This window comes from Lissotriton vulgaris, chromosome 6 (genome assembly GCF_964263255.1).
Source record: "Lissotriton vulgaris chromosome 6, aLisVul1.2, whole genome shotgun sequence".
Classification (NCBI taxonomy): domain Eukaryota; kingdom Metazoa; phylum Chordata; class Amphibia; order Caudata; family Salamandridae; genus Lissotriton; species Lissotriton vulgaris.
This window is the reverse complement of record NC_141694.1, coordinates 1284425981-1284441705: the sequence shown is the minus strand read 5'-3', so window position 1 is coordinate 1284441705 and position 15725 is coordinate 1284425981. Positions and strand designations below refer to the sequence as shown.

At 41.0% G+C, this 15725-nt stretch overlaps 1 protein-coding gene across 1 annotated transcript in view; it reads left to right on the top strand.

Annotated features, from left to right (window-relative positions):
- The window catches only part of RDH13 (retinol dehydrogenase 13), a 122389-nt gene that overhangs the window by 64353 nt on the left and 42311 nt on the right, over positions 1–15725 (top strand). The window contains exons 3-5 of the mRNA XM_086927417.1: positions 1919–2074; positions 5137–5241; positions 12546–12758. Of these exons, the coding sequence (XP_086783543.1) occupies positions 1919–2074; positions 5137–5241; positions 12546–12758 (474 nt within the window). The remainder of the gene's footprint in view (positions 1–1918; positions 2075–5136; positions 5242–12545; positions 12759–15725) is intronic.

Genomic DNA, 15725 nt, shown 5'->3' with positions numbered 1-15725 from the left:
ACATGTATACCCTGTCAAACCATATATATCTTATTCACAGAAAAGAAAGGAAGGGGTATTCAAAACGATCTTGTGTCTTATTGGGAGTTGCTTAATATTCTACACTGGAAAATCCTTTTGTGTTTAAATACTGCCCTCATACACTAAATAGCGTCATGCTTCATCGTAGGGCCTGCATCAACATTCTGACGCAGACCAACTTACAAATCGGGCAATTATTTTTTATTTTTTTGTTATTGTCAGATGTTGAGGAACTAGAGTAAATTCCTCACTGGGTAAAGGATCCTCTCATCACAGTAAAAAATTCGACAACTACCTAGGGGATAGTCCGCTGCATTTTCTTTTGATCTTCTCCTGGCAGGATTAAAAATTATATGGGCAGGGAATTCCTTGATTATTAGTATCTGTGCCCCCTAATACTTGTGTTTCTTCTATCTAGCGCCCAATGATGAACCATGACACTATTTAGTGTGTGAGGGCAGTTTTTAAACACAAAAGGATTTTCCAGTGTAGAATTTTGAGCAACTCCCAATAAGACAACAGGTCGTTGTGAACACCCCTTCCTTTCTTTTGTGTGAATAAGTGTTAGCAGCAGTGGTTAATTTGAGCCAGAGCTTTCCGGTGCTGAGCACCGGCACTTAATTGGTTTCCGGTGCTTGGAACCCGCACCTTATAGTCAACACCACACTTATGGCAGTATGCCACAAGGTGGCGCTGCTCATGTATTTTAGAGATGAGCACTGTAACAGTTGTTTAGGAAAACAATATACATTAAAAAATGGCTAATACCTGCCTCCCCAGCCATTTCTTTAGCTTTGGGGACCTGGAATAATCTGAACTGTTGCATTTACATGTGGGAGAGATGGTTAGTAGTTGTTTTGGCAGCAATGACAGGGGCGATGGGAGGTCCAAGCTGCAGTGGCCTCCTGGTGAGAGCCATGGCACTTAAAATGTTACAAATTAAGCACTGGTTAGCAGTAGGAAGGACGAAGGGAAAGCTGGTTTGTGTGTAAATGTGTTGTAAAGAATAGTAAATCAATATTTATTTATGTGCACATACCTTCTCGATATTTGGTGCTGGATATTTTGGTAGCCTGATATTTTTGCTGTCACTGTTTCGAGATGTAATCTCCCCAACACAGGTGGGATGATGCTGGTGTCAATGAGCAACCATCCTCTGAACAACGTTTTTAAATTATCTGTTCTCGAAGGGATCTTTAGATGATCTCTCAGATGGCAGATAGATACGGGTTGTGTGAAGCGTAAAAGAGGGTGCGTGCGCTGAAGGTGTATGTTATCCTTCAGTGCTTGATTGAAATTCGGGTTTCCTATGAACCGTGAATAGTTAAAACGAGAGATCACATGAAACATTTACCAATCTTCTGTCAATAGTTTTTTGTTAATGAATTTACTGATTTCTCAGAAAAGTTTTTGTTTGGCAGAGAGAATTATATGGAAAGCTGCAAGTCTTGACATGCTGGCTCAGTGTGTGGTTCTCTAGCACAGGCCCAGTGCCCTGTGCTACATAAAAATGAGAACACCATGAATGGTGACATCAAGTGTGTGCTATTGAAGCCGATCTACCTACATGACCAGCAATATCTTTGTTTAGTTTTTACTGACCTAACAATCTGTTGAGTTTCCTGTAGTGTCTAGAATTGAATTTTACAATGTTTAATGCCCTTATGTTATTGCTGCCCAGGTAGTTGACATCCAATAGCAGGAACAAGATGTTGATTGTGTAGCCTCTTGAAAAGCCCTACATGTTTATTTAGTGTTTTTGTAAACGTTGAACATAGGGTGATTGTGCTTTAGGTTATGTAGGAGAAATCTTGACAAAAGTACAAATTGAATAAAAATACTAACATTGAAAGTTTTATGTACAAGTAATGTTTTACCATTTTTGGGGCGGATGCAGGAGGCAAAATTATTTTGGCTTGTCGGGACATGAATAAATGTGAAGAAGCAGCAAAAGAGATTCGTGGAAAAACTCTCAGCCACAACGTTTTTGCAAAGCACCTTGACCTGGCATCTCTGAAATCCGTCAGTGAATTTGCACAGAAGATAAACGAAGGTGGGCTTAAATGTTTGCTTTTTTATATTATTCCAAATGTTCTGTTTGTCCTTATATCTGTAAAGATGAGAACTAGTTATAAATCACGTTTTAAGAAGTGTAAATACGAAATCAAAAAGATGAGTTAGTTTGTAGCTTTTTGGAGCAGTTATCCAAGTTTTTGCCTGCATTGAACTTTCTTTGATAGGACGACACGCCAATTCGAGCTCAGGCTGCTCCAGTTTGTAGGTAGATGATTGGTTTGAAATTAACAGTTTTTACTTCGAATTGTTCAAGTTTCTGTACATTTTCAAAATAGAATTCAAACAATAAATCATTCCTTGGATAAATGATGCATGGAGAAGAAATGATATAAGCATGAGATTTTTGCGTACATTTTTCAGTCCAGATTCAGGAGAGAAATAGGCCTATAGTTATGACCTCAATGGGGTCTTTCCAATCTTTATGAATCACGGTGATGTTGGCTTCAGAGGTTGTGACTGTGATTTTACCTGATCTCCCAAAATGAGTATAAAGTGACTCTAGATTGGGAATAGGTTCATTTTGGTAGGTTTTGTAGAAGCTGGCAGAGAATCCATAAGGCCCTGAAGCCTTACCCAGCTTCCAGGACTGTATTGCTAATGCAATCTCCGAACGAGTGAAGGATTGGTTGAGAGAGACTTAGTTTGATTCTGAGAGAGCCAGGAGCTGGAGTTTTTCCAGTTATTTCACACTCTTCTGTTGTATAGGGATTTATAGAACCCTCTAAAGACGTTGGCTGTTTCTTTCAGCTAAGTTACTTTTTTTCCGGAATTGTTTTTAATAGAATCGATATAGTTTTGATTCTGTTTACATTTTAAGTAATTTGCTAACACCTTGCCTGCCTAGTTAGAATCTTTGAAGTGTTTTATTTTGTTGTGTTGGATCCAAGTGTGTGCCTGGTTACTTAAAATCTTGTTGTATTCATATTTGAACTATTTAATTTTTGGGAGAAGTTCCTGGTTTTTATTAGGAGAAAATTCATTTTCTAGTTGTTTGATTGATTGTTCTAATTCCACGATTCGTTTATTAGTGAATTATTTATGTTGGACATAATGTTAATGAGTTCTCCCTGGATGGTAGACTTCTTAGCATCCCAGATGGTGTATATTGCAATGCCATTGGAGTCATTCTCAATGAAGAAGGGGACTATGGAATTTTTTATTTTGTCGATGAGTAGTTGGTCTTTGAGACCCTCTTTGTTGGATGTCCATTGATTCTTTCTGGGGGGTTGTGATCTATTTGTAAGTCCACAGAAATGCACCAATTGTCTGAGATTAATATTGATTCTATTGTAGATGAAGTAGCTGCCTGTGAGAATATTGTTTATCGGGATATAGTCTATCCTAGGTAACGTGTTGTGTGAGTGTGAGTAAAATGCTAATTTGCCTCCAGTAGGGTTTTGAAGGTGCCAAATATCATTCAGTCGGTGTATAGGTTCCTCATTAGCTTATGTGATTTCATGCAGAATTCCTGTCTAAAACAGCATCCCATGGTAGGGTGAAATCTCCTGCAAGGAGAATGTTGGAATTTTTGGCAATTCACATAACCGTTTGTCTAGAGCTATCCAAAATTCTGGGTTGTCAGCTGTTGAGGCGTATATGTTGATAATATGGAGTGAGGAGTTATTGTTCTTAACTTGGGTGATTCTGCCATCCTGCCATCCTTGTCATGGGTGTTATCTACAACTTCTATATTGGCTTTTTTGTATATTAAAGTGAATGAAATGAAAATTGAAATGAAATGAAAATTACATTTATATAGCGCATAAACTACCCTGAGGCTTCGCAGCGCTTGATAATAAGTAATGACCCCATTTTTTCTTTTTGTTTGCTGGGGAAGCAGAGATATTTTGGATACCTTGATAACGTATGGAGTTGCAATCTTTGTGACCCAATTTAGTTTCCTGCAGAATAATGTCACCCTTGAGATCCGTACAGTAGTCTAGAACCTTCCTGCGTTTTATTATAGGGTGATTGATACCTTTAGTATTAAAAGAGAGGACTTTAAGTATATTTTTTAGCCATGGTGTCAAGAGTGGGTTAAGGGGATAAAAAATAACGCATAGTGAATGTAAGTAAATATATTCGTGCCTATATGAGTTTTTAAGAAAGTATATTGATGCAATCGTCCTTTTGAGTGATGGAGAGCTGGGGTGATGCTAAGGCAGCACAAGATTTTTGTGATAATTGTGGCGATCTATGGGGACTGGGATTATAACATCTGAAGGAGGGAGAAGAAATTTATAGGAGAGGGAAAACGATAGAGAAAAGGAGAGCAAAAAGTGAGATATAGGAGCAGGTAGGAAGACAAGAAACCCCCTGGACCCACCCATAACCCACCCAGTCAAGTCAAGTCAAGTCAGAATGTATATAGCGCACTACATACCCAGAGGGTCTCAAGGCGCTTGAGGAAGGGGGGGGGGTTTACTTATCGAATATCCAGGTTTTAAGCTGGATATTCCACTGTATACCTTCCGGGAGACGAGAGGAGATAAAGGACCCAGGGACTTTGGCTGCTAATGGGGAGTGGAAAAGGAGCATGGGAACAGCATTCCCTGCGAGGAGAGAACAGCTACTGGAAGAGCTATGACTAATTCCGAGTGATATTAACATTCCGCTCTGCTTTATGCATATTTGAAGTGCAACTATAGGCAGCCATTAACATTGAAACATGTTATTGTCAGGATAACAGTGTCTTAAAACAAATCGGATTGCATGGATTAGCAAATATCACCACGATGATATAGGTTGGAAATTGATTCTTAGAAACCCTTTATAGGTCGACAGCCAATCAAATGAGTAGGCAACATGCCTAATGTAGTCGTGAAATCCAAAGATCAAGCCATGCATATAACATTGTAACAACTACACCTAATGCATGCAGAAACAGTTAATTCCTATTATTGACAAAAACAAATTGCCGGCTAGCACTTGATCAGCCATCAAGTGTTGCGAGTCCTTCTATATCAAAGTAGGTTACATTTGATCCATTCTTATTGTGTTGTCAGTTAAGCTAATGATGCTTTCTGTGTACTTGTGCAGAAGAACCACATGTAGATATCCTGATTAACAATGCTGCCATAATGAGATGCCCTTATTGGACGACTGACGATGGATTTGAGATGCAGTTTGGAGTGAATCACTTGGGTAAGAATTTTTATTTTTGTGCAAACCTGGGCATTCACATTGAAGCAAAGACTATTCACCACGGTATTAATGGCATATTAGCTGTTAAATATTGGGTTTGAGACACTAAACGTAAACCGTTTTGCAAAGATGTTAACAGCTTAATTTGTGTAATGCCTGGCTTCTGAAAAATTGGCAGCCACCCTGATATAAGTATTACTGTTATCTGTGGTTCAAAGCCACCCTTTACCGCTGACTGTGTGCATTTCTGTTGTATTTAGGCAATTTACTTATCATATGATCGCGCTAGTTCTTTATAAGGTGTTGCCGTGTGCTCCCATGTTGATGTAATGTGGACGATGCTGACACCCGGCTGACTTACAGTCTATAAAAATGTAAAATAAATAAACTATGAGTTTTTCTAATATTGTTTTCGCCAATTTTGGTTATTGCCGGTTTGGTGCTAGTTTACATTAGAGTTATCAGTGATTTAAGAGCCTGGAATAATCCTACCAAATCTTAGAGAAAGAAGTAAGTGGATAGCTTTAAGAGTACCATACACTCACCTACTATATATTTTCAGGATTCAGTTCCCGGTAATCGGAGTAATTATCTTCCTTATCTGGTTTGTGGAATCCTCTAGGCAACACATGTACTCCAGGTATTTTTGGCAGTGTGACATTGCCCCGCCATGGAAAAAGAAAATATCGGGATCAAATCTACCAATTTTGTTTAAATAAATACACCAAGGATATAGCAAGGAAAAAATCTCTTCAGCAAAATGTCAATGCATGTCCTGTTATCAGTTCTTATAGAATCCAGCTGAGAAATAATTTTAATAAACTTACTCAGTGTGAGTAAAAAGCAAATTTCTACCACACCGATTTGGGATGTTTTCATCAAAAGAGAGATCGTTCCCATAAAAGACCGATTACCCTTACTTCAGCTGCAGATTCTGCTGGTACTATTAAAATTATAATTTCATCTTTTATGCATATGCCCCGAATTCAAAGAGCAAGAAGTTTAAAACTACTTTATAACTTATCAGAACTTGTTGTCGAGCCATTATTGCTTGCCTGGATGGCTCTTATATTCAGTTGAACTGCAGGTTTACTGAATACTGTATTACAGTGGAAAAGAAAATAGATACGAGACACTCCACCGGAAATAACGTTGATCTCAGACATAGTCGTCGACATCTAGATTTAGGGCCTGAATACTTTCTTGGTGGATGGGATACTCCGCCACAAACGTTACAAAATCCTTTGCACCTTATTTCAAGCTCCATAGAACAAATTGGAATTGGAATTTGAAGGACGCGATATCCATCTTGTTTGTAACACCTTATCCGCTAAGACTGTAATCGAGCCCTTAGCATCTATACTTTTTTGCACAGACATAATCTTAGACAGAAGAGTGTGGGCTTTTTGAAAGTCCTAGTTATCTTGAGAGACATTAGTCAATGTCGAATAGAAAAACCTTATCTTTTCTGGCGCAGTCATGAACTCCGTTATAACTAAAGCAGTTTTTAAAAGTACTATCTTGATACATATTAGTCTACGGCATTTAGTTTACCTGAACCTTTTTTAATTATTGTGATTTTTTTTATTGTATTGTAAAGATTTTTATTAATCTAACTATAGCTACTTTTTCTACTTCTGAAATAAATTCATAGTTTAAAGGTATCAACTTCCAGGTGTCCATACTGCTGAAAATCCCATGGCTTTACAAAGGATTCAGCATATGGGTTCCGTGCAAGCCATAAACTTGGCACATCGAGACTACTGCAAAGTATTCTACTCTGGTCTCTCAAAAAAGATCAAATTGACAGTCTACATTAACTACAACACTGATTACTACATTAACCACAGGCATAAAAAGCTAGAATACTGAAAACCTGCCTTCATACCACTCCACAAGCCACCAGTTGAATTCAAAATTACCTCCACAGCCCTCTGCAGCAAGTGCTATGCCTTCTCGCACAAGAGCTAGGGACCATGTAGTAAGTGCTCATAAATGTCCTTTTGCGCAACATTTAATCAGTATCACAGTAGATGTTTAACTGCCAAAAAAAAACAAAAAACTTGCCAGGTCCTTCATAGAAGTGTGTCCGAGGATCTGAAATGAGCTTGATCCATCCTTAAGAGCAATTTGAAACTAATCTCCTCCTCTCGACATTTTTGAAAAACAAACAGGTCAAACTAGCACATAATGATTGATTGGTAATATAAGAATTGAGTGACTGTTGTCCTAATGAGGACCATACTTTTAATCTGGTTGGAATCTAGCTGCTATCACCCCTTGATGAATAACCTTACCATCTACCGCTAACGTAACCTCTCTTTTGTGAATGTGAGTATTTTCGCCCTGTAATAAAATACATTCAGACCACTGAGCAACAGTGAGAAGGAGATCCACATCATGGATGCTTTGATGGTTAATGTCATTGACCCAGACTCCCTGTTCCTTTCCACAATAAACTGACTTCAAGCCCCACTCTCACTTCCCCAACACTTTAACCATTTAAGCTAACCAACCTTTTTCAATTACACACACCTGTTATAATGATGAGGAATTTGATACAAGTTAACACCACAAAAGATTTCTATAGCACAACAATACTAAACGCTGCAACCACCTAGGAACTCTGAACTAGTGCAGAAAATAGAGGTTATTTTTTATGATCTTATCAAGCAACTGTACTCCTGTAAGGATGCTCTCAGACTTTTCCACAAAGGAGTTTGAGAGAGAGCACTTATGTCCATTGTCTCCACTGCCTGCTTTTCTAGACTATATAGAACCAAATCATCTATGAAAATGAACCCCCGGTTTAGTCAAGAACATCCTTCTATGAAACACCAAGTCGGAATGAGAAAGAAAGATGATATAATGGCAATCCAAAGTGACCAAAGCCAACTACCAGATGTCCCTCCGATTCTATTGAAATCAATCCTGGTGTCAAGAACAGGACTCTTATGCTACGGCTGGAATCATTTCTTTGAGCTAAGAAAAGGTCAATCACGTCCTTAAGGGACCTCTGGCTCCAGGTAGTCAGGTGGTGCAAGCCAAAGCAAGATGGAAGGACAAAAACTGTAGCAGTTAAAAAAAAAAAGTTCCTCCAAGCCAGTCCAATCTGCAGGGTGAGCAGATGAAGTAAAGAAACTGGAAACAAGGATAAACAACGAGTCAACAAGCGAGCAACAGGCTAACTAGCATAATTTCAATGGAAGTTTAAACTGTTCTTATCTCCTTTTATAATCCCCAAATGAGGAAGTGAACCTGTAGAGAAACAAAAATTAATAGCGGCCATCTTACTTTGGGGGGTTTATTTGAAAAGGATTAAAGGGAAGCCTTTTACCAAAAACCCAAACCTGCTGTGGAAACAACATATTTTCCAAGACGCTGCAGGCATTCTATATCCAGGCATACCATGCTGCTGATATGCAGCTGGTTAGAACTAGATTTGTCCCATAATGCCAAGCAGCAATTGCGCGGCCGGTGAGGAAGATGCCACGCTGCCTAAAATCATAGCGGAGGAAACTGCACCCCAGAAGAAGGACCAATGCCATTGGCTGCCAGGTAAGTAGGTGATGACACCTGGCTGCATTCTTTACTTGAGAGCCTACATCCATGAGACCCTAGCTGCACTCCAAAGAGATAACCACAATGTTCTATGCTAAACCCACAATCACATTATCTCCAAATTATGGAGAAGCTTTTTCCCTTTTACCAAGAATTTTTGCATAAGATATATTCAACCAGTGGCCAGCACCCACCTCAAGACTATTGACAGCTCACAGAGATTTCTCTATTTTTCAATGCGTCTTTGTCATGCTGGTTATCAGGATGTCACCATTCCAGTTTATATATCTCCTTGACACCAATCACAGTGCCAATATCTCCCAGTTTCCTTCTTTTCTGTCACCACACGATGGCTCCATTTCAAAAGAGTATTTTAAAAAAATCGAAAAATAGCAATGGTATTGAAACAATTCTGAGGAAATCCCAACCTTGATCCTGTCACACTTAGCGACCCAAGTTTCGACACATACAGAAATTCAGTAGGATCGTCTGAGGATCAGGAAGAAGGCAAGAATAGCAAGTGATATATCTAGGCCTAACCCTCCATCAAACCATTTGCTCACCAAAATCCCTCAAATATCAAATATCTAGGCCATATTAAATTTGGATTAACTATTTGGCCTTTCTGAAAACTTTCAGTAGGTTGGATTTGTACCTTTTTTGTCTGACTCTTTACCTCTTTTTTGTTGCTCCCTCAGGCCTCTTTCCCAGCCTCTTTCTCCTTCAGTATCAACCTCTTACCCCTGTTCAGCATCATAACCCAAATTTTCAAAGTGAAATGGATTACCAATGACAGGAAAGAGACAGAAACAGAGTAAATAAAAGAAAACATAGTAGGTGACTAGCAACACCAGAAACTGAAGTTGGAATGTGCTCTTTAACACCCTTTGTATCTAATGAGAACCTCGTATGCACATTGGCCTTGATTTAACCCAGTCTTAGTACTGAAAATCAGGAGTAAACAGGGAGTACAGTACGTCAAAGATAAGTCACAGCAAAGTATTTATGCATCAAAATAACTGTGTAGTTATTGTATCGTGACAGCGGAGTCCTAGCATTGATATATTTTCCAAGTGGAAATATTGCTGAAGGAAATTACTTTCTCGAATATCACTGACCATGGGGTTTGTTTGAAATGACTATCCTTTGTGTGGTACCACCTCAGATTGTTGCATTGACTATTTTTGCTGGTGGTAGAAATCTTTGCACTTTAAACCTACTTACAAGTTGTAAAGTGCCCATCTCCTCCTTTCACCATGATGAAATTGGAATACTCTGGTTTTAACTTACCTAAAAGTAATCCTAGTATATGAAATCACAGGGCACCCAGGACCTGCAAGCTAAATGTCACAGGTAGGCTGCATCGCTCATTGTGCCACTCATTATTGTGGCAATGTAAACATGACTGCAGGCCTGCCACCAATAGACTGATTCTGCAGGTTTAAATTGCAAATTTGATCTGTCAAAGCAATCTCTTTTGACAGGCCTTAACCTTTCTTTTAAATATTAAAAAGTTACCTCTCGGTGGCCTTATATGCCCAAAAGGCAGTTTAATTAGTATTTGAAAGAAACAGATGTAAAGGTTTAATGTTAGACACGTCCCTACAGTGAAAAAGCCCTAAAAGCTATTTTCATTGTAGCTGGGTTAGCTGTTCCACAGAAAAGCACTGGGATACAATATTAAATTTAATATTTGCCACCCCCGCATACAAAGCAGCTAGAGTTAATGCTAGGACATTTGTTTTACAAGCCCAATTCATTTGTAAGGGTGGATTTGTAATACATATTTTGAAACAGGTACTTTTAGAAAGTCACCCGTTGCCTGACTAAAGCCTCCAAAGCAAAATTGCATGAACTTCCAGTAGTCACCCAGGAGCTCCTTAGCTTCCCTGATGAGGCATGAACTCAGAGCTGAGACAAATGCCTGGGGTGTGCAGAGGTGTTCTCTTTCCCTAACCGGCTGACTATCTGGGATGTTCCCAGGAAATAAATGAACTTTAAACAGGCCTACCCTGTCACAGGCAGATGTAGCTGACACCTGGGTATGCCTCCCTTCCTTTATCAGTAAAGCCAGTCAGGCACCTGGTCCAGTGGGAGAGGAGCTGCCTCGAGAACCCACTTTTGAGTGACCACAGAGAGGGCTGCTCTTTTTCCTGGCCACACCTCTATTGTGGTCACAGGAGCCCTGCACAGGCAAGGACAGGTTCTGTCATGTTGATTTTAGGCAGAGAGGGGCTCTCTGAGATTGTTTGAAACAAAACACACAGAAAAGCTGCAAAGGAGCGTATAGTCACCCCTGGGAACATTTACCTCATTGTTTAGAAGGTGGGCAGGAGTTCCCCCCCATGCACAGGTAGGCACTGGACATGAATGTTACACCCACAGTAGCCTCATCAGATCATTTCTGGACCTGTGGAAGAACAGAAGAGGACTGAAGCCAACTTGATCCCCCTCTTATGTCCAGGAGAAAGAAGTGGACTTACCGGGCCATAATGCTGACTGCCTGTTTGGCCTACAAGGACACAACAAGTTTGGAGACGCCTTTTTCTGCATTCCAAGAAGACCAGTTCCAACTGGACCTGCTGTGGACCCTGGTGTTGGCCTCTGCTGGGGTCAATCTTGACCACCAAGTGCTGTCCCCAAGGTCCTGCACCCTTAACTGGTGTCAAAGTGTATTTCTCTTAAAGTTTACTGATACCTGGGGCTTAGAATCTTTTGTCAGCATATTGCTCTAAGATTGCTCTAAGAACCAACAGGGGACCAGAAGCAACCTGCCAAGGCAATCTGACAAAGGTACATTGCAGCTCTGACAAATATTCAGGTTCATTCTACTATTTTCTTCTCTGCTGCAGCACATCTGATTCAGTGAGACTGCGTGGAGAAGGTATCTGGTGTTGTGGAGCCCTCCTCAGCTACAGCCTTCAACCTTGCCTGCTGGAACAATCTGAGCTCTAAAAAAGTGACTGGGTCTGAAGGTAGAAATCTTCACTGGCGAAGGCGCGAAAGGTATTTGGCCAATGAGAGACCTTCTATGGCAGTGAAAGTCAGATTTCTCCCTCACTGAGCTTTCCCCCCAAAAGACAATGACTTCACAAGAGACCTTGTCCAGCAGCTATCCAACAATGTCGATCCCCCTTTGGTAACAGACTATTGCTTTGCCGCCGCTGCGGATTTTTGGCTTCCATTCCAGAGAATAAATCAGAGGATAAAACTTTTGATCTTGACACATGTGGTCCCTGTATCCGAACCGCTCTTCTTTGTGGTCTGCTGTAAACCTTACCCTTGTCCTAGTCAAGTGCAACTAGATGGCCTTGGATGGAACTTAATGCTTTTTGGTCCTTTTTTGAACATAAAAAATTCATAACTCTGGTTCCACATATTGGATTTTTGTTGTCATTTTGTTTATTAGACTTTACTCTGTTTTTAAATTGGTCTGAGGTTTTTCTTACGCTGAGTTTTTAATGTATTACTGTTTGAGTACTGCATAGATACTTTACATATTGCCTCTGAGCTTAACCTGTCTGCTCTGTGCCATAGCTTCCAAGGGGTTGTGCTCAGGTTCATTTAGTGACTTTAGTGGTTCACCTTGAGAAGAATTATGGTTATTATTTGAGTTGGGTTCTCACCCTCTCAACTAATACCCCAATTTCTTACTGTGCTTTTATTGTTTTTTCTGTGTAGACATATTACTAAGTTCCATTTACCATTCTGATAATAAACTCTGTTTCTTTACGATTATTTAGGTCATTTTCTGTTAACCAATTTACTTCTTGAGAAGTTGAAAAATTCTGGACACTCCCGTATCATCAATGTCTCCTCGTTGGCTCACATAGCAGGGGAGATCGATTTCGATGACCTGAACTGGGAGAAAAAGAAGTATGATACAAAAGCAGCTTACTGTCAGAGTAAACTTGCAAATGTGTTATTTACGAAGGAGCTGGCTAGACGCTTGGAAGGTGAGTAACTTGGGAGAGCCCAGGAGATTCATGCAAAGTTACATATGATTTGTATTCATATTGTGCATCTTTAACTTTTCCCTTTGTAATATTTTGCACAGCAAAACAGCAAGCCACATATTTTCAGCATATTTATGGGAACATTCATACTTGTAAAAGGTTTATAAATGAAGGAATTATTTTATTGCCTGGTTGCCTTTAATGTCCTAGGTGCTGTGATTTGCATTGAAAGGCATGTTAACTACTGCAGCAGTAAAACAGCATAGCATCTGACCTTATACACACAAACGTATACACACACACACACTCAGGCACCCACCCAGACATACTCACCAAGGGTGTATGTCTAAAATGTATAAACTCCAGAAAGATAATAAATAAATAAAACACAATAGAAGAATGTGAAAGAAAAGTCTAACAAAATTACTATGCTCTCTTTTCGTCACTACAAATGTTATGTTTGTGAAGCAGGCGCCTCTGAGGGGCCGGAATATGTGTAATAAGGCATAGGTCTCGTTCAGGTATTTCGTTTGGGAAGCATAAAAAGGCTAACCTTATGGCAGATTAATTTGAAGATATTCCCCCTAATGGTCGTCTTGACTTGATGCGTTAACATGCAGTCGTTCCCAATCTGGGCTCAGGCTTTGTGCTCCATTTATCCACCACAATCTTGTTTTAATTGCACACAGCATCATTAAACTGACTCAGTGTGAATGAAGTGCGTTGGAGGGTGATGGCTGGGCTTCTTCTTCTGTACACCTGCTTAGACTCTGCAGTGGCTAGTGACATACGGGCCTCTCCTTTTCTTTGCCTGTTGGTGGCATGCATGGTTTCCACTGTCTGACCTGCTGAAATGTGCTGCATCTTGGATGCCACCCAGCAGGGTGCCACCACTTCTGCCTCTTGGACTCCTGTATGCCCTCCCCACTTTGGTCACCTTGAGTAATTAAACAGATTGCAGTCAAGAGAGAGTAGAGGTAAACAATTATGGGCTGATCCATATGTGTGTCCTGATTCACAGCCATTCAACATATGGGATTATCACTGGAGGAGGATGCACACATTTGATCTCCCTAGTTCCCTTTTGTAGTGTTCTGAAAGTCCCCTATTTCTAGTGTGAAGAATCTGCACCTTTTTAATCAGGTGACCCTCCTGGTTGGTGTGGACCAACTGCAGCTAGGAAGCGGATGAACTGCACTCAAATTTTTGTAACGAAAGGCTATCTTCATGTCTGTCCACTTGAGGACCAGACTGTGGTGACCTTAAGTGTACTTGTTGTCTGGCACTTGTGCACGTGGCCTGTTGCAGGTTGTGTCAGAATGGTGAAGGATAAAGAGGACAGGCCACCACAACAGACCAAAATGTACAAGCATGAAGGGCCCCAATAATCAGCACTCATCGGATTCTTCAGCAGTCCACATTAAAAGCCTGCAGTTGGCATCAGGAAATTAACTACTTTTGTTTGCATTTTTTTCATACATGAAACTGGTCATTTTAATTGACGAGGTTTTGGATAATAGTTCCGCAGTTGCTGAAAGTCTATATAAAAAATTTAGTCAACATATTAAAAATGGTTTCTAATGCAACTTTATTCTGGCCCACGCATTATGAGAAGGGTGTGGTGAACCTGAACATCTGGGTTTTTAGTTTCCAGTCCTGCAATCTCCACAACGCTCTAAAATGGGGTGCTCTCTAAAAGGAACAAAGGGAGACTGCTTTACTTATGTTAAAGCACCAAGCGCACACCAATACCCTTATATATTCTTGAAAGATTTAGGTATGCAGTTGCTTATAATCTCCATCCCTGCCTGTACCACTTCCCTGTCCTGATAATGAGCAAGCAACGCTATTGGAAATTAATAGCCAGGCTACGATGCCGGTCGGACTGACCACCGCAGCCGCAATCCAATTCCGACCGCTGAGGCTGGTGAAAGTTCCCCTGCAGCAGCTTGTCCTTTTGCTGCTTCCCTCTGTGAGGTCCCTAATCATGGCGGGTCAGGCCTGTACCCTTACACAAGAGGCTCCTATGATGGTTGCTGTCATGCTTGCGACACATCGGAACCCGTTCTTCCTGGCTTGCCATTCTTGCTGCCTGCTGTGGGGGAGTGGATGAATTCCCCCCCGTTGTACCAGGTCATCTCTGCAGGCTCACCCTCAAACCTTTTGCCTTCACCCCTCCTGTTTTGCTGAATTAACTTTAGTTGGCTTTATGACTCAGTACACTTTGCCACTGCTAACTAGGGCTAAGTCCTTCTGCTCGCTCCTTAAAACATGGTAAAATTGGCTTACACCCAAATAGCACATTCAATTTACTTGCAGTCCCTTGTAAAATGGTACTTTATATACCCAGGGCCTATATATGAAATGTTATTAGTGGACCTGCATCACTTATTGAGCCACCCAGTGAAGTAGCCCTTTAAAACATGTTTCGGGTTGCGTGGCCTGGTTGACAGATGGCTAAGACGCATTTTATTGTCGCTTCATCCCTGCCAACCATACAGCTTCGTCTAGCACCCTCCCTGTCGAGCGCATCGACTCCCGGAGACGTTTTTATGTGAGTGGAGGTGGTCTGGCATCCTAAGCTGCGTTGCTGGCACTCCCCACAGCTCCTTAACTGCCCTTTTTTCAGCTTATCTACCGGCAGCCGCGCCGCACAAGAGAATGCTAGATGGTGGATGACTCCCGCATCTGACACACAGCACAGCATCACTGAAGGGGTTGGTGCCATGTGGCCAGTGGTTTTTAGCAGAGCTACGACCCCTTCAAGCCCCATGGGACACCTTACATTGGACCTCGGGGCTGAGACCTGCGATGACGCCCCAGTAGGTGTGGCTGAGCGGAATACCCGTCCCCCCAACCTGGTCCGGACCCAGCTGACTGCTTGCTCCCGCTTCATAGACTCGAAGCTGTAGCGCCTCACGGCTTGGCTTCCCAAGGGTGTGCAGTGCTTGAGGACTTCCATCAGGT